Source organism: Peromyscus maniculatus, chromosome 14 (genome assembly GCF_049852395.1).
Source record: "Peromyscus maniculatus bairdii isolate BWxNUB_F1_BW_parent chromosome 14, HU_Pman_BW_mat_3.1, whole genome shotgun sequence".
NCBI classification, from domain to species: Eukaryota; Metazoa; Chordata; class Mammalia; order Rodentia; family Cricetidae; genus Peromyscus; species Peromyscus maniculatus.
Window position 1 is genome coordinate 32,026,504 of NC_134865.1, and position 26,729 is coordinate 32,053,232.

The window sequence follows — 26,729 nt, forward strand, 5'->3', positions numbered from 1 at the left end:
AAGCAAAACATGTACCAAGCTCTGCCTCTCTCTCCCCACCCTGCCTCGTCACTCTGTTAAAAGCGGTGCCTTGACTACGATTGAGACCTTCACAATCATTTGTCAAGTGATGTCATTCTATGCTCCATTTCACACACACACACACACACACACACACACACACACTCACACACACACACACACTCACACACACACACACTCACACACATACACACATACACACTCATACATACATACACACACTCATACACACACATACACACACATACACACATACACACATACACACACACATACACACACACACACACACAGCAAAATCAACGAATTTGTAAGGCTTTTATCTGAGCACTATTAGTAATTAGTCTTCTTATGCAAATCTACCCCAAAGGAGTTTTTATCTGAAATTTTTCTTAGTTTAATACATCCTTTATGTCTAACATGATTTATTTATTTTATTTTTGTTTGTTTCCCATGTTTTGAATCACAGAGTGGTTTCTAGATTTGTGAAGGAAATTAAATTTCAGTATCTATCATAAACAGCATATTCATTCACATTCTCGAGATTGAAAACACCTGTTATAGCTGCTTGTTGATTGCTGACTTTTCCATGAACATTTGGATGAGAAGTAATGTTTATAAAGATAACATATAGAAAATACTCAAAAACAAAAGAGCAGGAGTCAAAAACCGCAAAACTAAAATGGAAATCTAAACTATAGTATTTAATTATATTGAAGCCTATTGGGTTAATGCCTTCATTAATTAAAATATGAGAGAAAACACATTCCTGAAGAATGCTGAGATAACACACAAAGACAGAAATGTCTAACTCCTAACCCCAGCCTGAGTCACAGCAGCACTGTTCATATGCGATCCGAGCACAGTTCAAAGGAAAAAGAATCAGGTCCAGTCATTGCAAGTCTTTGGAAGCTCCTCATAAATAAATTACTGTTAAAATTTGAGAAAATTACTGTTTTTTTAGGGGGGGCCTAGGAGAGTCTAAAGGGCATCTTTCTTACATCTGGAAGAGATAAAAGATGCACTGACTCTGTTTCTCATTGTGCTCATGAGTTTTTCTGCTGCTTTGGTATCGGTGATCTAGACGGAATGATGTAAAGACAAAGGCTACTTTAAATACCTGTTATCACCAAGTACAGAAAGTTTGGACAAACACTGACAGAGTCCCCATTTGCTAAAACCATTGATTAAAAACCACTATTTGAGGCTAATAACTGTTCCTTTGGCTACCTTAACTTTTGGTCAGATTCTTGTGTGACTCTACATAGTCAAGTGAATCACTTAAGGAGTTGATGACCAAAAGTTAATAATAATATAAGGTTGATGAGTCCTACATTTACCTAACCTCTCTTCTTGTACCTACACTCTCTGTTTAAGACTGAAAACACTGTGAATAACTACAGTATTTTCTTTTCTAGGAGCAACAAAGCAGGTAGGCAGTCCATATTGTGACTGGCCTTCCCTATGGGAGAAATCGTCTCAAGATTGCCCCTTTTAGCTTGATGGGAGCCAAATTGCTTGCTCATTTAAGTCAATTCCTTAAAGAAAGTAGGAACTTGCAGACTCAGATCTACAGTAATGACCAGCCAGACCCAAACTGCCTTACTCTGCAAACATCTCACCTCCTCTCCTGTCTGTAATCCTGGAGCCCTGGTAAGCTTTTGGGAAGAAAGTGTTTGGGGGCTAGTCCTCATGTCCCTCAAAATGGTATATTGAATAATAAATTCCTGTCTGGTTCATCCTCACTCACTACTGATTGGACTTTTCATGGGGGATGTGGCAAGGCCTGGTTGGCTGAGACCTGTCAGAGGTGGGATTGTCACTTAGAATTCCAGAAACAAACTAAAAGCATTAGCATTTTTATTATTGTTAATTACTGACAAGGATATTCAAGAATGTACTTTTTACATTTTCTGATATGAAATGATGCATCTTGGAACTCTTTTTCACCGGGCATATTTTATGTTCATGAGTTTTTAACATATGAAAGACTTCTAATCACCATTCTGTAATCTTGTTTTTCAGGCAATCTAAAAATGAAATTGATTGTTATTGAGTGAGTCCTCTTACTATATTCCAGCAAGATACTCTGAAGACATTAATGCTACAGATTTAGTGAGGAATGTATTTTGTGTAGATTTTTGATAAAGAAACATTAGTCCAGGAAAAACTTGGGACTCTAAAGACTTGATGAGAAGAATCATGAGTTTAAATCATTCTGCAAATAAAGATTCTTGTGACTTTGTTGTTAAATACTATGTTTTGAATGTGGTTACAGTTGTGTTTCATTCACAAAAATGTATTTTACAAATAGCACTGAACTCTTTCATTAAATCAGAACCAGATTACTACTTTCAGTATTAATGGTTAGCTTTGACATATTTAAAAAGGGTAGAAAATACTTAATAGACCTGTCTCCAATTCTGAAATGAACAACTCTTTGGGGAAATGGAATTGTTCAAAGATACATTTTCTCTCTGCCAATCTGTGAAATATAATATAATTATTCTCTTTTAATGAATCTCTCAATGAGGAGCAATTCTTCAGTGCTTGAACAGGTGAAATATAGGATAATGGGAACAGCTTTGTAAATACAAGGATGAAATGAGATTGTTATTTTGTGCCTTGTTATGGGATAATTAGAGTAACAGTGTGGAATTCATCAGGCATTTAAACTTTCTCAAAAAAGCTCCCTAGGGCTCATTAAAATAGCCATGTTTATCCATGGAAATTTTTAGCCTTATTTCAGATGTCTGCTACTCTGTAACATTTGAGCTTCAATGTTTAGCTTAATGTGATTAATTGCAGATAATGTACAGCCATCAAAAAGAGCCTGTCTGAGACATACATTTAAAAAGAACGCCTGATTTTATGAATCCATAGATGACTAAAGGGGGAACAATAAGACTGTTTTTATTATTCGGGGTAGAGGGACTGTGAGCTACACGAATCTTTATCAGTTTCCACAAAAATGGAATGGACTGGATACTTTCCAAGAAGCTACTATTCATATGCTAATTAAGTCTTTAGAATAAAAGACTATATTCATGGAAACCAAATTCATGGCCATGGAATTCTAGTGGCAAGTTGCTTTGGTTAATCCAAATTTGTTATTTAAAGATAAGTAGACGGCAAGATTTGGTTTGTTCAAGAAACAGGTTTCTTTGTTCTCTTTTAGACACTCCAGCATTTACTGGAGTTATGTAAATGTGTGCAAGGAGAACCAAATGCTAGACGGTGTCCATTTAGTCATACCAACAGAAATGATCAGAAACAAATCTGCACATGACACTGGCATGAATGTTCAATATCCCTCTGGTGTTGAAATCTTCCAGGGAACTGTCCTTCCACAAGACAGTACAGTTGAAGTTGACTTCTGAGTTGGGTTACAGATTTTCCTACTCAGTACTTTCATCCTGATGGAAAAGAAAGTGAGTTCCTTAAAAGCAGTGAGGGGATCAGAGTCACAAGCCAGGTTCCCCCAAGGGAGTGATCCCATGTCTTTTTGATAGTTTTTCCATGTTAACAATTTTTTAAAAACCTTTCTAATTTGTTGTTGTCCGTCTCTCCCACAACCCCAAGAGGAAAAGTCATTATACATAATTTGAAGGACATTTATAACCACAGCTGCAAATTTTCTGTCACTCTGAAAAGACAAGATGGCTTCAGCACTTTCTGTTGAAGAAACTTGAATGGTGGCTTCATATTTGGAATGTGAAACTCCACAAGAGTCCTATGTACATGCACACTCTTTTACAGGTTGTGAATTAGTTACTACATGTATTCTTCATGGTGTTTTAACTTGAATTTTTTTTTGTTGTTTTTTTTACATTTTAGTCATTGCAAAACTGAAATCTAGTAGCAATCACACATACTCTGAATCTGGATAAAAACTTGACATTACTTTTAGTAGACTCAGGATTGTAGGGTAAGAAGATGATGATTTTGTCACTGATATCAATATCATCAACTGCACAATGTGGCATGTTGAATCATTTCTCCTTTCCATCTTTCTCTGATGATACAATTCCAGTGAGTCACCAGGAATGCAGAAGGGCTAAGACAAGGTTCACCACTTTGGAACCAAAGAATTTAGTTTCAGGAGTAAGGTAAGATGTTCATCAAGAGCCTTAATTAAGAACCCCAAGGGGACAAATCTCTTTCTATCTCTCATGATCCCATTATATGGACTGCTAGGACAAGGATTTGATTTTCCAAATGAAACTGCTACTGAAAATTCATTTTCCTGAAGCTTTCCTAGACTTGTTTGTGCTACTACTGCTGGTTTCGTCTGGGATTGTATCTATACTAAAAAAAATACTTATCAGAATGATGGTCTCTGGGGTGGCTCTTCTCTCTAAAATGACAGTTTGGTTGATTCCCAGAACCTCTGTGTGTGTGTGTGTGTGTGTGTGTGTGTGTGTGTGTGTGTGTGTGTATGTATGTATGTATGTGTGTCTGTGTGTGCGTGTGTGTGTGTGTGCATGTGTGTGTGCATGTGTGTGTGTGTATGTGTGTATGTATGTGTGTGTGTGTGTGTGTGTGTGTGTGTGTGTGTTTGTATTAAGCCAGATGTGTTGTTGCTCATTTGAAATCCTAGTGTCATGAAGACAGATATGAGAGGGCTTGGTAGCAAACCAATCTAGCTTATATAGTGAGTTCCAGGCCACTAGAAGACCTTATTTCAAAAGGGTGTGGGTATTTCTGGGAATGGTAACTGTGGTTCTGTTCAGTCCTCTATGTCCCCATGCATACCTATGCACACAAACACATACAAACATGCATACATGTACATACATGCACCATAAAATTATATCACAGTGCTATCACTTTAAGATGCCCAGATAGATTATGTAAACTTAAATTTTAATTCTGGTATTTAGGTAGCTTTATTAAGTATGTGTAATTATTTCATTTCCCAGTGCTGATACATTTTGAAGGAGGTAGTTTAAAAACATACAAGTAAGAACTCATTTTGAGATATCTCCTTTAAAGGTTACTAAACAGCAAATGTTTGGATCTATCTGTTTTCAGCCAATGAAATTTTCATGATATTGTTACATGCATTTTTGTGTGTGTGTGTGAAATGAAACCTTTCAAATGCCATGATCTTTTTTCAACAATTTTAACATCTAGGTATAATTGTGTAGCATGAAATCCTTTTCTTGTTTCTAAATTTAATTGACTTAATCACTGAATTTAAATGTTTGGAAGTTGTTCTGCTTGCCTGGGTCTGAATGCCAAATACAGCATCTACAGATCTAAGATGAACATTGCTTTTATATTTAGGCGAGGTAACACTGCCTTCTAAATTACCCTAAATAACCTGCAGAAATCTTTAGAGAATGGGCAACAACGGTTGACAAGTGTCCTCAGCAGTGATTTGCTGATATGTGTGACTTGTACAAGGCACAGAAAGTGACAGTCTGACTAAAGCAATGTACAGTATACATACATTAGAATCATGTTTCAGAACTCATCCTCACTTAGAAGATGAAGACATAATTATCTTATTTATCACCAGAAGCAAAAGAAGACGTCAAATTTTGCCAAAGTTTTGCGTATACTTTCCAGAAGATTCTCTTGGATACACGTGCTTTACGTTGCATTCTTTCCCTTTCTCTTCCTAATGTCTGCAGTTTGTGATGAAGCTGACAGGAAAGCCCCATGTCGTGAGGCCACTCCCTAACAGTCCATCAGAATGCACACGGCCTACCTACCCTTTGGCTCACACAGAGCCTCGGCTTCCATCTTACCTCCACAGCACTGAGTGCACGCAGAAGGCAGGTGAGATAAAAGCGTGTTTGGCAGTACACCACAGAATGCTTATTCTCAAAAGAACTCGCATACTGGACACTTTTACGTAGGAAGACACTGACAAATAGAAGTGATGTTCACACTTAGCATGCGCATACATGGTTACCCAAAGTACGAGAGGGAGAGGAAGTTCATCAGCTTATTATAGTCAGCTTTTTAAAAAGTATTTATTTGTATTAGTGTGTGTGTGTGTGTGTGTGTGTGTGTGTGTGTGTGTGTGTTAGTATGTGGCAAAGCATGTGCTAAGACATTTGTGTGGAGGTCAGAGGTTCATTTGTGGGAGTCAGTTCCCTACTTCTACTATTCGTATTCTGGGGATTGAAGTCAGGTGATCAGGTTTGGCTACAAGCACCTTTACCCACAGAACCTTCTTCCTGGCCCTAATTACTGTAGTTTTCTAAACTTAATTTATCTTAGCTTACCTTCACAATTACATCCTTCTCTAATGACTTTCTGTATTTCTTGGTTTCATTATTTTACTGTTTCATCCCTACTATCAATAATTTAAAAAACAGAATTTCTCACTGGAAAAAAGATAAGGGAAGTACAATGACAACTCCACAGTGTGTGTCTGTGTGTGTCTGTGTGTGTGTCTGTGTGTGTGTGTGTCTGCATCTGTCTGCTTGTGTGTGTGTCTGTGTCTATGTCAGTGTGTCTGTTTTTGTCTGTGTGTCTGTGTTTATGACTCTGAGTTTTAAACTATTGAGTGAGTAGTAAATAATCCATTTTCTATCAATGAGTGCCAATGCAGAGTTGGTAATTCTGGCCAAATAAAAGAATTAGCTTTAGTAACTGTGAGTGAAAACATTGAAAAAATGGGGTGACATAGTATGTTAATTTGTTTTAAGATAAACTTTCCTGTGAGAAGTGCCCAGCTAGAAATATCCATGTGTAGAGCTGACAGTCTCCTATTTAATGAGGGCGCAACCAGGAAATCCCCCTGCTCCTGGCAGTACCTCCCTTCACCTCCAGGTCTAAGCTGGAATGTAATAACATTTGCTCAGTAGTTTTCAAACTTTTGATAGCAGTCAACAACTTGAAAATGAATCAGTAGTAAAGAAGTTAAACATGAGAAAGTCATAACATGTTGTCTAAGTACAGAAAGTTCAGATTTTAGAGATTCAAAGTTTGGAGTTTCAAATTGCTAGCAATTTCAAGGTGGCCAATCTCTAAGAATGTTGGCCCTATTTTGAAGAGCTGTGGGAATATCATAGGTTTTTTTTTTTATTTCCATTTTTAATATTTTATTTTGGTTGTATGATATTGAGACTGTCCTGATATGCAGATATGTAATGAAGTAACAATAACTTCCCATGTTTTTCCTTAGCCATCTGTAATAATTATGATTATCTTACTGGTAAGTTGCATGACTGACTCTGTCCATTCAAATAAATCTATTAGAGCTAAAATGACTCAGTTCCTTATGAGGTCCCTCACACCTTGGTTTAAAAATGCTTTTCAAAGGTGCATTTTAATAATTTTTCTGCTATACAATGTCTGGATATATGGCAGGTATATAGGGGAGTGTTTGCCATACCTAACCCCATCTCACTGTTCTGGTCAAGATGGCCATTAAAAATGATTTTTTCATGTGTGTCCATACAAATGTATGGAATTCAATTTGCTGCCTGGTTCAGATTTTCACTCCTAGTTCAATTTGCTCAGTTTTATTTCATCGTGCATATAGAATTAACGTTTTCAGTTTTATGCCCGGCTCCTTACAAGTAGTTTAGTGTTGAACATGTTTAAATCGAATCTACCCTGGTGGTCACACACTCGGTGTATGAATAAGAAGAAGCTTGTTATCTGCTGTAAATAGTCAAATAATACAATTTCCTTAGGAGTACAAGTGCTGTTACCACTGATCTTCTCTGTCCTTCAAACACTGGTACTGCTTTTTTTTCCTTCCACTGATTGCTTTGTGCCGTTTGGATCTTGTGACAAACAAAAGTATTTGAATATTTGATCCTTTAACTGTGGGTGGTTCCTGTGTCCTATGGTGACAATGTATAGTACATGTTTACATTTCCTCCAATAAATATTCAGAAAAGATTTTACAAAGTGTGATCATCTACTTACGTGTCTATATGTAAATAAGTGTGCAGGAGGAATGATGTGTTTCTCCCTGTAAATCTAACACTTCAATCTATCTGCTTATCTATTCTCCTGACTGAAGAGACAAGAAACAAAAATAAAAGAAAACAGGAAGACCATCCAAAGTATCTGTCCATTCATAATTTGAGAATAGTTAACATGAGAAACAATTTTTAACAGAAATAATTTATTTTAATTTTCTTAAAGTTTTCTTTTAATTTGTTCCAAGATACTGCAATGGATTTGAACTAAGTCTTTAAGAATAGCTGAAGAATCACAGCTATAACTCAGTGGAATGCAGGATGAAAAATAATGTTTTAGCTGAAGGCCTTTATGTCTTTTAAAATGCAAATACCTCTCCTTTTGTCTGCAATCAGTCATTTATACATTAATGTGAGTGAATTTATTAGACATCCCTCTCAGGTTAATTTAGAAGAGGGGATGGTACAGATGAACTCGGCAGCTGCAGAGACATGGGAAGATGAAGTATTAAGGGCAGGAGCGTGGAGGATAACTGGGCCTGCTTTAGAGTTTTGCTTAAAGGCAATGCTGTCTGTATTTAATACACTCATTTGTATTTATAAACACACATAAAGAAAATGTCTGCTTAATGAGGAGAATGTGAGTGCATGTTTCAGAATTGTATCCAAATAGTTCACTGTGTCTCAATGGAATGATAATATAATTAAGCAAATTACTTATAATTTTGTTCAACTCTGAATTAAGTCAGCAGTAGAATTCCCAACCAAAACACTGACTGAAAATATTTTGATCTCATGAGTGCTCTCAAAGACTTCAAGCAAGGGAACTGCCTGGAGTCTCCCATTCTGGGCAGCCGGGAGGAAGAACTCGGGGTTTCATGGACCACACCGAGTCTTGCACTTTGCTTTTATGACAGTTCTTTAAATATGGTTTAAATATGTGCAAACTTTTTCTCAATTCTTTTTATGAAGAAATAATTTCTCTATATTATATGAACTTAGCGATATACTTCTTCATGCTTCCTGGCATCCAAAACTCTTTCTAAAGTTGAGAAAAACAAGTATCACTTCCAAAACACAGTAAAAACCCAGCTGGCACCTAGTCCATTTGTACAGAGGGGAACCTGAGAGGCTTTAGGGCGTACTGTAATTGTTTCCTAGCTGAGAAGAACGTCACAGCCGTCTGTCTCCTACTGATTCATTAGGTATCTTATTGGTGTAGAAATTGGTGATCTGGGTTCAAAATGTCACCATAGTTACTCTAAAGACAGCGCCGACTGCTATCCCTAAGTTACCGTGTCTCTCAAACCTCATTTCAGCAGCTTCTTTTTGCAGGAAATGGTGATCAACACAGAGAACCACAACTGGCCAAAGTGGAGAGAAAAGGTGATCGCAGAGCTCTCAGCCCTAAATGGAACATCTGCACGACACTCACTTCTTTCCAAGTCTCAGCCATCATCGCAGGTGGCGCGACAGAGGACGGGAGAGCCAAAGATGATGGCTGACTGCGTAGGAACAGTGTTTTTCAGACGTAAATGAACTCACAGTGGCTGTGACAGTGTGTAGGGACCTGCCAAAGCTCAAGCCAGATAAATTACCTCGATGGAGGAGAAAGGGAGGCATGCAGGCCCACCCCTAGCTGAGGAATTGTTATTGATAATTGATAACTACCACCACAGAGACAGTCTTCTCCAAGAGGCTGACCCCAGACAAGTCTCACACACTCCAGTGGGTGACCACACACCTAAGAGAACATAGGCAACACTAACAGGACTTTTAAACAAGGGTTCTAGAAATAATGAGGACACAAAGTTGGGAGGGGCTGGAACAGGAGGTGGACCTGGGAGATGTGGGAGAGGACAAAAATACATGATAAATTCTGAAGGAGTTTATAAAACCAAATTTAAAAAGCACAGACACACAAAAAAGACAATGTCTGTAATGACTCTGACACACTTAAAATCACAGCTGTTTCTGTATCAAGAAATTAAAGAAAATAAAGCAATAGAAATAGTACTATTCAGGAAAAGGGCACATAAGCCTACTTTTATTAGTACGTTTATTTTTTCCCACATTAAGTATACCACTTAAGAAGTAACAGAATAAATGTTAAACCCAAACTTAGGATTTTGAGACACGTTTGGTTACAGAGTTGCAAAATTCACCAAAATGACAATTTTCACTTTCTAAAATCAACATAAAGGAAAGGCTATAGTAATTGGGTTTTAAATATTCAGTTGAAAGGTTTGTCAGGACCGTAAGCGCAAGGAAGCCACGGGGAGCGGGGGGCCGAGCACCGTCGATCTCGCCCGTGTTTCTCTGACCACTTGGATGAAAATGTTCAAGAACTGCAGTACAAACATGTATTTCCGATCCACGACCTCCCAGTGTCCCCGCTCCCTCCTTTCTCACGTTTGAGAACCTGGCTCCGACCATTCCACAGTGGGAAGGGCAAAACAGGAATAAGGGAATCTTCCCTTCTCAAAGGGTCAGAGAATTGTTGTGGCTGGCGTCTGTGTGGCTTTATTTCAAGCCACAATCTTAAGGAAAAAGTGAATGGGGCAGTCACGAGGCCAACCCAACAGGACGTGTCTAATAGTTCTGTGAAGTGTGCCAGAGCCACACCTTTTCACAGATCTACCTGGGGGAGAGCACAGCCACGAGCCTTAGAATCTCGCAGAGCTCCGTGGTGAACGTGGCTGTCAGCTGAGCCACTGAAAATCAGCTCGGGCAAACGTTAGGAATAGAGACGTGGGAAGAACATGCTATTTACTGGACTATACTAACAGACTAGAAAAGAAGCCTGAAAAAATCCTTACATATATAAAATAGATGCATAATAAAAGTATTTGTAAGTTAAGAAACAATGAACACTTTGTACTATATGATAATACATAATTTGGATAATTAGAGGCTTTTTTAGCTTCATCTTACTAAGGTCCTAAGATAATTCTAATAATTAGAATTTTTACCAATAATCTTAAAAATCTACTTGTATTTACTTGATTTAGTATAAATCAGGTATTTATGCCATCATTTATACAAAATAATAATTGCACAAATTTTCTACTCATTCATATAGAAAATGCTGCAGACTTTTCTGTATATTTATTCTTCAAAATTCCATTTATGTCATTTCCTACAGTTGTACTGAATTCTTACTATAGGATGTTTTAATTGGTTTATTGCTCAAACTTCCTGTCACCAGCAGGTTAGGGTAAGTTTGTCTTATGGAGGATGTGACATTCTTTCCTTTGATCTTTGTGTCTTTGTGATACTAAGTTTCATTTAACAGAAGTCCTTACTCAAAGCCTAAACTAAAGCCAGGTACAGAAGAGAATATCAAACCTACCAACCATCTCACATATGATTCATCCACTTACACTGAGGCGTTAATGTTACAGCCTCTTCAGATTTTGCTTTCGCTACACTGATGTAGTAGAATTTATATTTGTGTATTATTTATTTGATAGAAACTGACTGTATAGAACCCACTATTTAGCCAAAGGTGCGTTCAAATTCAGGGTAATCCTCCTGCATTAGCTACCAAAGTTACAGAATTCCGGGGGCGTGGTGAGTACTCATGCCTATATTAATAAGCTTTCTTTATGTTTAGTGCTATTAATAATATTAGGTATGTTTTTGAAGTTAAAAACATTACAGGCTCCTATACATAAACTATGAGGACTAGCTCCACTTCTGTGTCTTTGATTGCAACATCTATCAGGAATTACTTGTCATGTCACAAAGTGAACTGTATGACACTGGGGTTGAAAAATATCTTCCTGTAGCCATGTATCCTGCTTTGGTATTCCATGCTCCCTGTTTCTCGGGCATTTTAATGGTTGATATTAACTTTCTGAAAAACAGCAGCAGGTAAAAATATATTGTGATATCAAAGCATTCTTTTATATATGTTACTTGGAATGGTAACTTAATACAGGACTATTTGAATATTGTATTTTGACTGAAGAGACAAGAGTCAAGTCTTTTAGTAAACAACTGGGTCCTTGATACAGCCACTTAAACATTGACCAGGCTGAGCCAATTCCAAAAGAGCTCAGTGTAAGGTGTTTTCTATTTTACTTTTACATTTTCTTATCTGTGGAAAAAAAAATCTCTCACTACAGAAAGACTAGGAAAGAAGTAAAACATAAATAATAGATATGATTTCAGATCCACTGTAATTTAATCATACATATGTATCTGAAGGCTTTTCTTTAAGGTAACCTTTGGAACAAGCAATGTAACATACAATCTGGGGAAACCTTACCTTGACTTGCAAACTTCAGCTCTTTGGCGTCTGTGAGCGTGGGTCTTTTGTCAGAGCCTTTTTTCTCTATCCTTCGATGGCTTCTTTTTTTTTTAGATTCTCCCCAAAGATTAGATCCTCCATGCATGCTCGGTATATTCAAAATTGCAATTCCTTCCAGAGAGATGTTTATTAAATCTATCTGTACTCCATCACACTGGAGAGAGAGAGAGAGAGAGAGAGAGAGAGAGAGAGAGAGAAGGTATTTCATCTCTTTTTGATTGCTTATTTACTTCCTTGTTTTTTAATAAAGCTATTTAAATTCATGTCAATACAAAACAGAAATATACAGGCACATTAACTAGTTACCATTCATAATTATTAAAAGTGATCAAACCACATCACCAATGTGTCATACTTTATAGGAAACCTTTGGGAGAGAAACATGCACATGTTTTCTTCAACTCCAATAGGCAAATTGTGGGCCGAGGAGGTCAAGTTTAGGAATGCAGAAATTGTTCTGATCATTGCCTCTTTTGAATGACGGATTTGAACTCCTGATCCTCTGCCTCTACAGCTGGCTTAGTGTCCTTTCCTTTTGTTTTTCTTTTCCTTCCTTTCTTCCTTCTGGACATTCATAAAGAACAAGTGAAGTCCGTACCAAGAGGAGATCACAGAGAGCCCAATTACTCTGGAGTAAATCATGAGCTCACACTGTAAACACATCAGAAATAAAGACAGCTGCCCAGGGGAACATGGAAGACAGGCAAAACTGAGTGAGGGGGATGTCCGGAGGAGCAGCAGCACAGGATTCTCCAGACAATGTTACTTATAGTTGCTGTGATAATGGAACCTGACAGACGATTTGTTATTTTTTCTTTTTTCTTTGTAAAAAGTTGCCGTATTACATATGAAAAGTAAGTGTGCAAAGCAACTGCACTTTTGGACAGCCAAAGTGGTCAGTTTTAAGAGGTTTTATATTTTCTGTTCATTATTGTTGATAGACACATGTGGAGGATTATGAGGTTAGTCTGTAGCCTTAACATATATATTATTATGTGATGTGTGTGTGTGTGTGTGTGTGTGTGTGTGTGTGCACATGCTCATGTGGCAGAGTTCCAGGTGCTTGTGACCCAAGTAACATGGGCCCTGGAAATCTAACTCGGGGACTCTGAAAGACCAGTAAGGGGTCTTAACCACGGAGCCTTGTCTCCAACTCCCTCTCCTGTAGTTTTTAAGTGATAACTTGTTTATTTTATTTTATTTTTTGCTTTAGATTTTCCAAAATGATAATCATTATAACTATCTCACATTTTCCCCCCATTTTCTATCATAAGCTGAGAAGAGAAGAGATACAACTTGAAATTATTTCAAAGCACCCTGTTAGGGACCAGCATGTCTCTAACAATAGCTCAGCAAAGGATTGCTACAGCCACCACGGCCTACTATAATTAAGTCATCACTAACTTAAACACTAAGTTTAGTTCTCATGGAATTCAAGATGCCACAGAAACTACAACAAAACAAACTGAATCTTGTTTTTTTCCACGTTTGCCTCATCTTTCTGAAGCCAGGGCTGTATTGTGTTCACCAAAGTAACAATGCAGCGAGATAAAGCAACCCATCTTGAGCCCACTCTGCGGTGGAAGAAACAATTCGGAAAAATGAGCGAAATTCTCATTCAGTTTCACTGAAGAGGCCGCAGCTCTGGATGATATTATCCACTTTTTTTCCAGAAACAAGTGCATTTTCTTCCTTTTTACGTATTAAATTAAGATCATTTCTTTTTACTAAAGAATTCTGCTCCTGTGTATACTCACTCACCACTATATATTCTAGATAAACAGATATTAATTTCATAATTAAAAGTAATCTTGTGTAAATACCCTGCAGGCCTCAATGAATCAAACACATACTGTGTGTCAGGCCTCCCACTGTCTTCAAGTGGAACGCACTGGCTGGATAATTAGATAGTACATAGTTTTTAACCTTATTTGCATGCATATTATATCTTTTGCACACTGACAAGCAGCAGTAACAACAAAAGTCAGATTACCACAGGGAATTCCCACAAAGAAGTCTTCATTCCGTATAATTTGCAGCCTAAATTAAAATAATTTGATCTTTGACAAGGATGAAATGTCAAGCCGAAGGGGGTCCTCTACAAGCCACGGCCTGTGGCTTCTGAAAACCGCCTAATTTATGTCAGTCACTTCTTAATACATATTTAAGTATTACACGAAAAAGATGATAAATATGCAATCTGACACCTTTGGTATTTCCCTGCTGTTAATTTATAAAGGTCTGGCTTCCCCCAAACTGACTAAAATCATTTAAATAACAGAAGAATTGTGAAATACGCTGGAGCTGGGGCCTGGCTTCCATTTCCACTCGATATTGAACACAGCAGGTAGTACACTAAGACAATTATGTGACTAGGCCTTAGGACCCTGCTGTGACAAGTTACTTTCAGAATTAGTGAAGGAAGATTCCTTTGTTCATCTGCAGAAAAGGAGAGCATGCTGCAAGGTCTTTCTTCTGACTAATTGAACTGGTGGAGTTAGGTGAGACAATGGAGCCGCTCTAGCATGTACTACGACCACGCGTTCCCCTCTTCACAGCCAACGCCATGTGCATTTGAAGGAAACGAGTTAGGCATTCTCTGACAACTGGGGAAAAGAAGAGCAACAACCAGCGACTCAGGGAGTCGGGAAGAACTAGGAGTGATGGAGAGCGTGGTGGTTCCTCCGAGCGCAGGACAACGTCCTTAAATAACTAACGGTGTCTAGGAGTGGTTTAGTTTCTCTAGTTCTCGATCGGATCCCAGGCCACCTTTCTCTGCTTTGACATCATGTTGACTAGTCTGGAAAGTTCCATGCTGGTGCCGATGGGACTGGGGTTTGCAGTGCACCGGTTGAGTTTATGAAAATAAAGCTGAGGTAAAGGCTACGAATGTAAACAAGGAGTAAGTCCATGTAGAGTAATGTTCTCATATGCTTTGAAGATTTATGAGTTTTGTAAAAAGTAGGTACAGTGGGAACAAAAGTAAGAGCTTCAAAGCCAAGAGCCTCAGTCTAGTGAATTGTGAATATTTGTAAGTCTAACAAGGCCATTAAGCCAGCTGTGGAGAGAGCACATACAGGGTGTCACTGTGGAGCCGCTGCAGAGCCTCAGTCTAGTGAATTCTGAGTATTTGTGAGTCTAACAAGGTCATTAAGCCAGCTGTGGAGAGAGCACATACAGGGTGTCACTGTGGAGCCGCCCCAGAGATCTTATCCCCAACACAAAGTACCTAGAAGAACAATTACATTTTTCTGCCAATATGTACTTAACCTTAGTTAATAAACTCGGGAGAGCTGAGAGCACACGTTTTAAGTTTGGTGAGACATAATCAACGACTGGCTTTATTTTTTCTATAATAAGTCAGCTTTTATGCCTGTGTCATTGAAAGTTATTAATAATTTTACTCAACAAGCATAAAACATTGACAGGCAATCTTAGGGCTAGGACAGGACGTCTGAGACTACTGTGTATAACAGTCCAATGCCTTAACAAACTCTGTTTTCCAGGTTAATGAACAAATCCTATAGTTGATTTTGATTCCATGAGGCTCTTGTATTTGTTAAGTCTTGATATTACTGAATTATTTTTGAAAAATCTCAGTATTGGTGGATAAAAGCAAATTCTTGGCTTTAACATTCACTATCTTCCTAGTCTCACTACCACCCCAAAAGACTGAGTGTTCTATGGAATGGACATTCTAATTCTCTCATTGACTTCGGCACATGGAGAAAAACAGAAAACCTGTGCACCTGATTGCTCTAGTCTCAGGCCCCGACCTCAGGTTGCTGGATACCCTTTATCCCTCCTCTAAAACGGTAATGGAAACTTTGCTTTTGACATCTTTTCTTAATAATTTTGAAATTTTTCATTGTATTTGTATTTTTGCCTTTTGTAGTAAAGCTAGAAGACAATTGAGTTTCTTAAAATTGAAGCTACTGATTTTTAAATCACTGTCTCACCCTCTGCATTTACATGCATATAGCATTGATTTGTTCCCTTCTATTTAATTTTTCTGGCAATAATGTGATTATTTTTTCTTTTAAATTATTAAAATATTTAAATATGCAATGAAGATTTTATAGTATATCTTTGATTCATACTGTGTGTATAAAGATTAAAGCAGATAATGTGGGTGTATTGCTTAGTACCAGACACAAGGTAAATTTTAATAATACATGTACTTTAGTAGTTATTATGAAGCACTTTCCCAGGATATTTATTTCGTCCCAAACATTTATTCCATTCAGAAGGAGCTCCCTGCAGGAAAGAGCATTGTAACATAAACATATACTCAGAAAATGACTTGTTTTTGAAGGGGCTGCCAGTAAAACATATAACCATTGCTTGAGGCTCTATTGTTACTACCATGGTTTATTTCTCATTAGACATTTTTCAAACCATAGTTGGTATGATTTTAGGCCACATAGGAAGCAATAGCAAGCAGAATCAAATTTCCGAACTGTTGATTTCTTATATTTAATTATAAAGTAACCTTGAGGGTAGAAAGTCATATTCTGCTAATATGATAGACTGGATTCATTAAAATGTGAACAGAAAGGCACACTTGGCATTGCTATCTACACACCACACACACACACACACACACACACACACACACACACACACACACACACACGTGCTTGTGACATACAATGATATAATGGTGAGAACACACAGTGCTGATGACCCCAGTTTATAAATGCTGTAGTAACGGTTCCTTGAGAAAAACAGAAATGCAGAGCCAGAAAGCCAGACCAGAAAAACATGGAAAAGTGGGACTCAAGCTAAGTAGCTCAACTCTGGTCCAGATTTCTTGATGAGTATCCTGAACAATCACAGTCCTGATAAGATGTAAAGCATTATGAAGTAATAACACTCATTTTAGCTGTACTTAGAACTTTAAAAACTAATGCTCTCTATGGTTATTTTCATTCAAATTCACATTGCTATTTAATGAAATCTTCTTGAAAATTTTGTACTTTGTGACACACATTGTTTTGTTAAATGGATTAATAACTTTCAGTCTGTGCTCAGGGAGAGTCACCAAGGGGCAGAGACATGTGAAGGCTTAGAGTCTCCAATCACACTTCAGAAAGCCTTAGTCTGGCTCCTGCTACAGATTTTCTTTGATGATAGTTTTCTTTTTAAGAAGAAAAAAGGTTTAGGATCTATAATATAAACCAGCTTTATGAAATTAAAGTGATAATTTAAAAATAAATTTCTGTGCACCTCAATAATGACTGTCTATCTAATGGTACATAGGGGCTGAAGAGATGGCTCAGTGGGTAAAGTCTTGCTTCATATGCATGAGGACTTGAGTTTGGGCTCCTTGCACCCATGCTTAGATGGATGCACTGTGTGAGCTCTTGCTCCAGGGCTGCAGAGGCAGAGACAGGCAGAGCTCAAAAGCTTGCTGGGCAGCAAGTTGGACTCTTTCTCAATAAAATGAGATGAGGGACAGTGAAAGAGGAGGACTCCCTATGTTAACCTATGGCTTCCATATATGTGTGCAAATACACATGGACATATACATGAGCATGTATACATGTATACCATACACACAAAACAATAAAATACAAAGTAATATTCGCATGTACATCTACATATACTATTACACTACATATAATTAAAAGACACATGCATTATTAATAATACAGTCTACATTATGAATATTCATAATTACATGATAGACAGAAACATATATCAATGTATACAAAAGTATGCGACATACAGGACAGACTTTAATTTTAACCTTCTGTGAATTAATATGGTTCTGAACACAGTTTCTCTTTTCCTTAACTATCTAGTCTACTTTTAATATTTAGTCTTATTCTCCAATTATGATAAGAAATAAACAAAAAGTGTTACATTAAGAATATTAGTATTTTGTATTTTCACCAACAGTAAATTACAAAATTGGGATTTTTGTAGAGCCTAGCCAGGACATTAGGCTATTGTAAACACATAGATTTACCCAAGGTTCTAAAGCATGGTATCTGTCACTCATAAAGTAGAACTATTAGAAATTCAGTACAGAAAAAACACACATGATGGTGAACACCTTTAATCCCAGCACTCAGAAGGAAGAGGCAGGCAGATCTCTGAGTCTATAGCCAGCCTAATCTACAGAGTTCCAGGACAGCCAGAGCCACACAGAGAAACTCTGTCTTGACAAACCAAAAAAGGGGAATAAAAAATTAATTGTGAGTATGAGTTGTGTCTTAGACAACTTTCACTCTGATTCACAATTATTACCTACAAATGTACCTAATAACTTAGGTACTAGGAGACAATCTGTATATTTGTTTTAAAAATTAAAAATGGCTAAGCCAATATTTTTGTGTTCATATCAGCAAATTATTTGTTTTACAATTCTTTCTTTGTTTTATCTTTAATATTCATGCAGAATAAAACTTTTCTTTAGCCTTTAAAAATCCCTCAATATGTCATTTCTGTTTAGAGTATGTCTTTAAACTTTTGAGTGCTACGATGTCTAGATATTTTTGGTAGACCTATTTGTTCCAGATCTTTCTGAGGTGTCTTTTCTTATCTTTGCTCTCCTTCTTGGGGCTTTCACATCCTACATCTCTAATGGGGAATAGCAACCTTGTGAACTGATAAACCTAGCTAATGATTGGAATGGAATGGGAAAGGATATATTTTAAAATTTATCTGTGAAAGTAAGGAAATTTTAATGCACAATGTCTTAAAGTTATGAGATAATCATTCCAGAAAATGTATGTGACTTTTTTTGCAATCTTTCATTTTCATCAAATATTTTTTAAATCTGACATCTTTTTCTTCATGCTATACACAGTAAACTCTGCTTTCAAAAGTTACATTCTATATCTATTTTATATGATATTGAAACAATTCATACCCATACTTAAGCTTAATTTCAGATAGTGATACATTCATTATGCATGACAAAGGTTATATTTTATAATCTTGCGTAAACCTATATGTATTGCTAAAAGTATATTTCTTAATGGGGCCGTACCACAACACTAAGAAAGCAAACACAAGACACTTCACACTGTTACACAAGGGAATCCATTTTTCCTTACTTCTATTTCTACAGATTCATGTAGCTTCTTGCAGGTGGCTGAGAAGGTTTCAGATGTGCCAAACTCAAAATACCAAAATTTGTTCTTCATTCTGCAAAAAGAAAAAAAGCAGCTTAGACAGTCATCATATTCGAAGGGATTGGAAGTTTTAACTCTATCTTGCCTTTTATCTTTGTTAGGGTTTCTATTGCTGTAATAAAACACCACAACTTCAAACAATTTGAGGAGGAAAAAGTTTATTTTGTATATACTACCACATCACAGTCCATCACTGGAGGAAGTCAGGACAGGAAATCAATGTGGGAGGCAGGAACCAGCTTACTGGCTTGCTTTTTATGGCTTGATCAGCCTGCTTTCTTTTGTACCCCAGTGCTGTGGATATCACTCTATATAAATAAAACACTGATGACCAGTGACCAGGCAGGAAGTATAGGTGGGACAAGGAGAGAGGAGAATTGGGGAACAGGAAGAAGGAAGAGAGACATTGCAGTCACCGCCAGGACAAGCAGCATGTAAAGACGCCGGTAAGCCACCAGCCACATGGCAAGGTATAGATTTATAGAAATGGGTTAATTTAAGATATAAGAACAGTTATCAAGAAGCCTGCCATGGCCATACAGTTTATAAGTAATATAATTGTCTGAGTGATTATTTTATATGTGGATTGTGGGACTGCGGGGTTTGGTGGAACCTGGAGAGAAGCCCTCCAGCAACACCCCAGGACCACTTTTCTGGGGAATGACACCACCCATAGTGGTCTGGGTCCTCCCACATCAATCACTGTTTAAGAAATTTTGCTACAGACTTGCTTATAGGTATATCTTATGGAGAATCTCAATTGTTGTTCCTCTTCTCAAATAACTCTAGCATGTGTCAAGCTGATATAAAACTAATCAACATTTGGATCTTATAAATAACAGGCAACATTTGAGGACATGTGATATAAAAAATGCAATGGATAATCATATAATTTCAAAGCTTATTTGTTAGTGTCAAATTGCATGATAGCCCCTGTAGGGACTACAGGGATGTGCTGATCTTACAAAACCTTGAGCATCTTTGACTTTTGTATCTGTTGGTTGATTGGATTTTTAAAAGTGGTCATAATCCTGTTAATTCTTGTGTCTTAAGTATCTTGATTTTGAAATATCAACTCTATAACCAGGAGAAAAAAACAGCAATGCTCTGAAATTTTTATGAGAGAAAAGAGACAAACATTCAGTAAGTTAAAATTTTATATAGCTAGCTATGTGTTCTTTTCAAACGGAAAGGATTGAAAGTATAATTTAAAAAAAAGCCCACATGTTACCATAAAGCTAAAATTTATGAGAAGAACCATTAATTGTTTTAACAGATAATGTATTTTCTCCTATAAACAATAGCCGGAAATCTTGCTGAAGTCTGAAAGCACTAAGCAAGAAAGATAATATCCAGAAGCTAAAAGAAAGATATTAAAAAACAGTACCAAATCTTAAAGTAATATTCTATTTCTCTTCCGTCATTTGATGACTATATTTGTCTCTATTTACCAGGTAATTAAATTCATGATCACTTACTGTAACTCTACAAAGTTTGGCTAGATTTTCTACCTATAATACATTAAAAGTCTTTCTTATGAATAAATTCAATTTTTAATTATTCATGTTTCTGATAAGAATATGCCTTTAATTACAAGAAAATAGATATAAAATAGTATACATATTTTCACATATCAAAGCAATATTGAAATTTTGATATAGTATGTGAATATATATATATTTTTTTGGTTTGAGACAGGGTTTCTCTGTGTAGCTTTGCACCATTCCTGGAACTCACTCTGTAGTCCAGGCTGGCCTTGAACTCACAGAGATCCTCCTGCCTCTGCCTCCCGAGTGCTGGCATTAAAGGCGTGAGCAACCACTGCCTGGTAACTTTTTTTTTTTGGTTGAATATATTTATACATGAATTTCTTTCATTTTTCTTATAAATATTGATATGTAACCATTTTATTAGATTGTGAAACATTTTGACAGTGATTTTCGGCAAAGGTGTCACTAATTTATTGAATAGTCATTGTTTTGAAATATGACATGTAACTTAATGTTCAGCTTACTATTATTGTTTATTGAAATGAAATTTCTGATACAAAGTTACAGGGTATGAAAATAATCTTACGTTATCTAGATACAGTTAGCAATGTTTAGACTCACATGGGTTTCATTTACTTACAAAATTTACACAAGCTCTTCTTGTATCAACTACATGCAAGCCAGTAAGCTGAAGAACAAAGTTGGTGTCACATTTCACAGCATCTTGGTACCATAAACTTTTACTTTTCCCCAAAGAATATTTTTATTAATTTATGGACTGATACAACATATGTGAAATAAATGTAAAGAAGAATGACTAGTGTATTCCAAGCTGTGGACCTGTGCCTATGTTCTGATTCACATTAACAATAGCTGAAGTTACGTAAAATTTGAAGTATTTCCCTACTGACTACTCTGATAAAATTACTGCCTTCTATGTGATGAGAAGAAAATATTGGTTTATATAAGATGCCCTCAAGACATCCTTTAGAAACATAATATCTTTGTTAGTTCATTGAGAATTTTACACAGAGATAGAATGTATTTTGATCCCAAGTTCTATGTCTTTGCTTTTTGGAATTAGTTTTTTACAATTTTAATTGGCAGGTGTAACACACTTGTGGCAGCTCTATCTCCAAATGTTTGTGGATTCAGCTGTTAGTTTGTTCATTTACTTAACAAGTGTTCCATAGGTGTTCCATTCACCTCCACAGGCTACTGCGTTAAATTCTAACTAAGCAAGTGCAATTGTTCATGTTAGATTATGTTCAAACTATGAAGAATGTTGCAAAATTGCAGGCAGGCATATAAATTAATAATTACAATATTAGCTAAATTAAATCTAAGTATTGTGTGAGGATTCTTAAATGACTCAACTCATTTTGCTTCAATGAATGTAAAAGGCTTGAAAAGTGGTGGCATATTAATGGATAATTAGCGGAAAACAATGAAAACGAAGAGTTGGGTTCTGGCTTGCTGTTGCAGTTCAGTTGGACATAGCGACATGCTGAATACGGACAACAACTAGGGTGGGGGCTATTTCAAAATATGTATGTCAAAAGTCAAGGTTAAGAGTGACACAAAACTGCAGGAAGCTTATGATCAATGCAGTGACATAGCGAACTCTATTTTATGGGCAGGGAAGTCTAGGAACAGAGCCATGGATGATTAAAATGCTGTACTGTTGAAAGGAACATAGCAGAGCAGTGCAAATGAAGACCTAAGCCCATGGCCAGGGAAAAGGAGAAGAGGCATAATTTTAGAGACATGGAAGAAGTGGACTCCACAGCAATTGATAAGTCTCTATTGTGGTGGTGTGTGCTATACCTAGGTTAGTTCTGAGTGGGTATACTGGAGCATGGCTCACAATTTTGCAGGTTTTGTGATCTAAATATTATATTGCAGTTAGAAAATTAAATAAACATATGATAATTCCCTTTGGTTTCCGTTCTGTCTATCAAAGTTCATTATACTTTCATGTGAATATTGTTTCAGCTAACAACAACAAAAACCCACTTAGTTTCACAAAAACTTCATAAGAAACAAAAATCCTGAGAATTTACATTCAGCCTTTATTCACCATATTAGTTAGCATTACTGCTCATGTGCAAAAGCTACTTTAAATTCTCCATTATTACAACCATTTTATGTTTCCCTTCGATAAATATATGGAGGCAATAAAGAACACATAGAATCAGATCCACATGACAAATTAAAGGCTGTTAAATTTTATTTTTTAACCAAACTGGTCCTCAGGTTGTAGAAATGCAGAAGAGGCACATTTAGGCATGTACGCCATGTATTTTTATGATTCACAATAGAAAATGATTCGAATAATTCAGACTCGGACTGGTGAGAGAAATCACATTACCTTGGACTTGAGAATATGGGAACTGAACATTCACTTGTGTGAAATGGTCACATAGAACCAAATTTATTGCACATTTGGACAGGGTTTATAACTCCAGGTAAGATGACAGATGTCCCACAAAGTCCACATGCAAAAGTTAGGCATGCAATTATAAACTTAATTAATGTATGAAGTCTTTTTTCTAATGAATTTAATTGTAAATCTGCAATTAATATTAAAAATGCTTGGTTACCAGATGTTCAGGTAAAAATGAAGAAACAAACTCTCATTTACCAGGCATTTTCTCACTAAGAGTGATTTCATATTTTACATATCTTCAGAGAAGTGTGAGCTATGCAACATTTTGTTGAAACAAAATTGTCTGGGTCATTATGAAATTTAGTCAATACTTAGTTCTACAAGTTTTTAACTTTCAACTATGTAATTCAAATTCTAGCAATGTATTTCATTGGAATATTTCTAGCTTTCATCCTTCCTTCCTTCCTTCCTTCCTTCCTTCCTTCCTTCCTTCCTTCCTTCCTTCCTTCCTTCCATCCTTCCCCCCTCCCTCCCTCTTTCCCTCCCTCCCTTCCTCCTTCTCTCTTTCCATCTCACTCTTTTTTCAGCTTTTCAGTAACATAAATGCTCTGAACACAAAAAAACAAATAGAATATGAAGTGTCAGAGCACTTCTGCAAAAAGTGTCCTGACATGCCGCGTCACTCATGGTGGCTGTTTCTAACAAGGCTGCTCAGTAAAGGGGGGAGGAAGTAGCCATTTGTTTATCTTATGGAGGAATCCGAGTCATAAATGCACAGAAAGCTTAATTCGGTGAGTTATCCCTAAAGGTCATGTTGGGATGGTACAGGTGTGATGGTTATGTAATCAGTGGGAATGTACAAAGTACGAGGACATCGTTTACAATATATGCAGCCAAATGTCTTCCAGAAGGCATGTGTACACTTTTCGAGGCTTTTTTTTTAATGATTCAGCACATGCAAATCTAAATCAGTCTTGATCTTTGATGTTAAACGCACGCAAAAACATCATGTCCTCAGTAACTTAGTTTTCACACGGAATCAAGTCAAATATGTTCTTCCCTTTTACTTAAGGTGCTCCAAAAATTCATAACATTCTTATTAATTTGCTTCACCTTTTTTCCTCTTCCTGAAGTATTCCAACAATCAATTTAAACATAGAAAGGGTATTCTTGTGAAGGGCAAGGATTTTAAGAATGAATAACTTGATTGGTATCCTAAGTTCTAGGCTTCCAAAGCCCCCAATACCCTGGACTTGGCTGACGATGCTGGTGAAGAGACACAAGGCTTGATTGATTTTCAGATGGTAAGGGTGTAAAGTTGCAGTCATAGCAAGGAATCAAGTCACTTTTATTTGTTTTCACTGCCAAGAAACTCTACACTAAACATTGGCTACAGAATTACTCATATATTCCCAAACATAGCAAGCAATTACTTCAAAAAAAAAAAAAATACACCGTGAGTCAGATGGAAGCCCCCCTTATTTAACTAGTGAATGGGCAGTGTCTAGAAAGGGCAGGTTAGACAAGCAAGTGCAAGCCAGAGCAGCAGCTGCATGTCTGTCCGCAGGCCTCCAGACCTCATTAGTGCAACAGCCCTAACAGAGGGTCAGCAAAAAGAGGCACAGGAATTGGTGCGGCCCCGAATCCCAAGGCCCACAGAGGTTCATAGATTTGAATACTTCATCCCTAGTTGATAGAACTGCTTGGGAGGATTAGAGGGTATGGCCTTGTTGTAGGGGAGGTGTGTCACTGGGGACAGGCTCTGAGATTTCAAAAGCTCACATCATTCCCAGTTACCTCTCTCAGCCTTGAAGCTGTATCTCAAGATGTAAGCTCTGAGCTACGACTACTCCATCACCATACCTGCCTGTCTGTGACCATGCTTCTTGACATAAGGGTCCTAGACTCACTCCCTAAAATCGTAAGAACTCTTCTACTTGTTGCCTTGGCCATGGTGCTTTGTCACAACAATTGAAAATTAATTAAGGAGGTATTTTATGTTTCTTCTCACTTCTTAAAACATTTCATTTAACATTCAAAGATGCATATATCATTTGATCATATCTACCCCAAATTGAGGCCTCCTGTCTTAAGTCCTCTCCTATTTCCTTTACCACATTCCTCTCTCAATCCCCTCCTCTCCCGCCACCAAGTACGTTTAGTTCTGCCCCTTTGGGCATGGGTGTAGGGCCATGAACTGGAGCATAGGTTTGCTCACTTCTTGAAGTCTCCTGGGAAATCAGTGCTGCCCTTAGCAACATCCCTGTGTTAACAACTAAACCCTGGCCCACTCAAATGAAATCATCAGCCTTTGTTTTTGTTTTAAATTGGCAAAAATAAATATACCAGTAGATAATTATAAAAATGCCATTCCATTTATGAAGAGTAGAATAAAAGGGGACTGTTCCTCCAAATTCTAAAAATTATAGTATTAATACTTAAGTATATTGAAGGTAATATATCCCTTCTGGAAATTGCTACCCATATGAACATAGCAGTGAGACAAGTGACTTATCCTCTATCTTTCTAAACTGTGTAAAGAACACTACTCTGTGTAGATCCTCAGACTTATTTTTCTTTGCTTACAGCAATTTATGTCCTTTCCAATAAGAGACTAATGTTGATAGTAGTCCATGGAAGAAGCTCTACCATGACTACAGTGGGGCATGCTATAGTTGCAGCAAAGAGAGCAAATAAGTCTCAGGTTTCCAGACAAGAGATTGAGATATAGATCTCAAAAAATTATGGATAGAAATGTCTCTATCTCAGTCATAAGATGTGCTTGTTGAGTCCCAGGGAGACAATGAAACAAGCTATAGAAACTTCAGGCAGATTCATATAATACTCCATCTTGACTTATAAAAAAAGATGAATGTCATACAAATGTAATTTTTAACTTGAATTACTCTTACAAGACTCAAAAAACTTTCTCATGTGAGTGTATGAAAAATATGCTCTCAGAAATGGTATTTTAGTGTTTTAAGAATTCTCTTTCAAATATAATGGCTATGTAATGGTGCATATGTATAAAATTTTTTTGGTTTATGTGGCTAAAAATTAGTGCTCTAAGTATTCTTTTCTTGTTTTTTTGTCATATATTATCTAATTAATAAAGTGAAATTAAAAACAATCAAAGCAGTGATGTTACCAAATCATCAGAGAGGTACATAGACACAGTCAATACCTTGGAGTGCTGATAATTTCGTGATTACTTGAGCTAACTACATAACATGTTTAATCAATGACCAGACATGTCTAGAACTTTCACATTTAAATCAATGCTTTCTCATAATAAGCATGAATTTATGAAATTAGTTAGGAAGAGTAAATATAATTTTATGATAGGAATAATTACTTTTCTTACTGAGCACAACACTGTCTTACTGAACCCAATGAGGTGTACAAGTGATTCTCAACATTTCACAGAGAGTAGCTAAATCTTATTTAAGAAATTCCTGAGTTCTCTTGTCCCATCTG

The 26,729-nt window shown here is 36.8% G+C and overlaps 1 protein-coding gene across 6 annotated transcripts in view; it reads right to left on the reverse strand.

Moving 5' to 3' along the window:
• The window catches only part of Dgkb (diacylglycerol kinase beta), a 707,644-nt gene that overhangs the window by 154,775 nt on the left and 526,140 nt on the right, over window positions 1–26,729 (reverse strand). For all 6 annotated transcript variants that reach the window (XM_006983950.4, XM_016002476.3, XM_006983949.4 and 3 more), the window contains 2 exons: window positions 19,296–19,386; window positions 12,187–12,382 (listed from right to left, as the gene is read on the reverse strand). In XM_006983950.4, coding sequence (XP_006984012.1) covers window positions 12,187–12,382; window positions 19,296–19,386 — 287 coding nt within the window. The remainder of the gene's footprint in view (window positions 1–12,186; window positions 12,383–19,295; window positions 19,387–26,729) is intronic.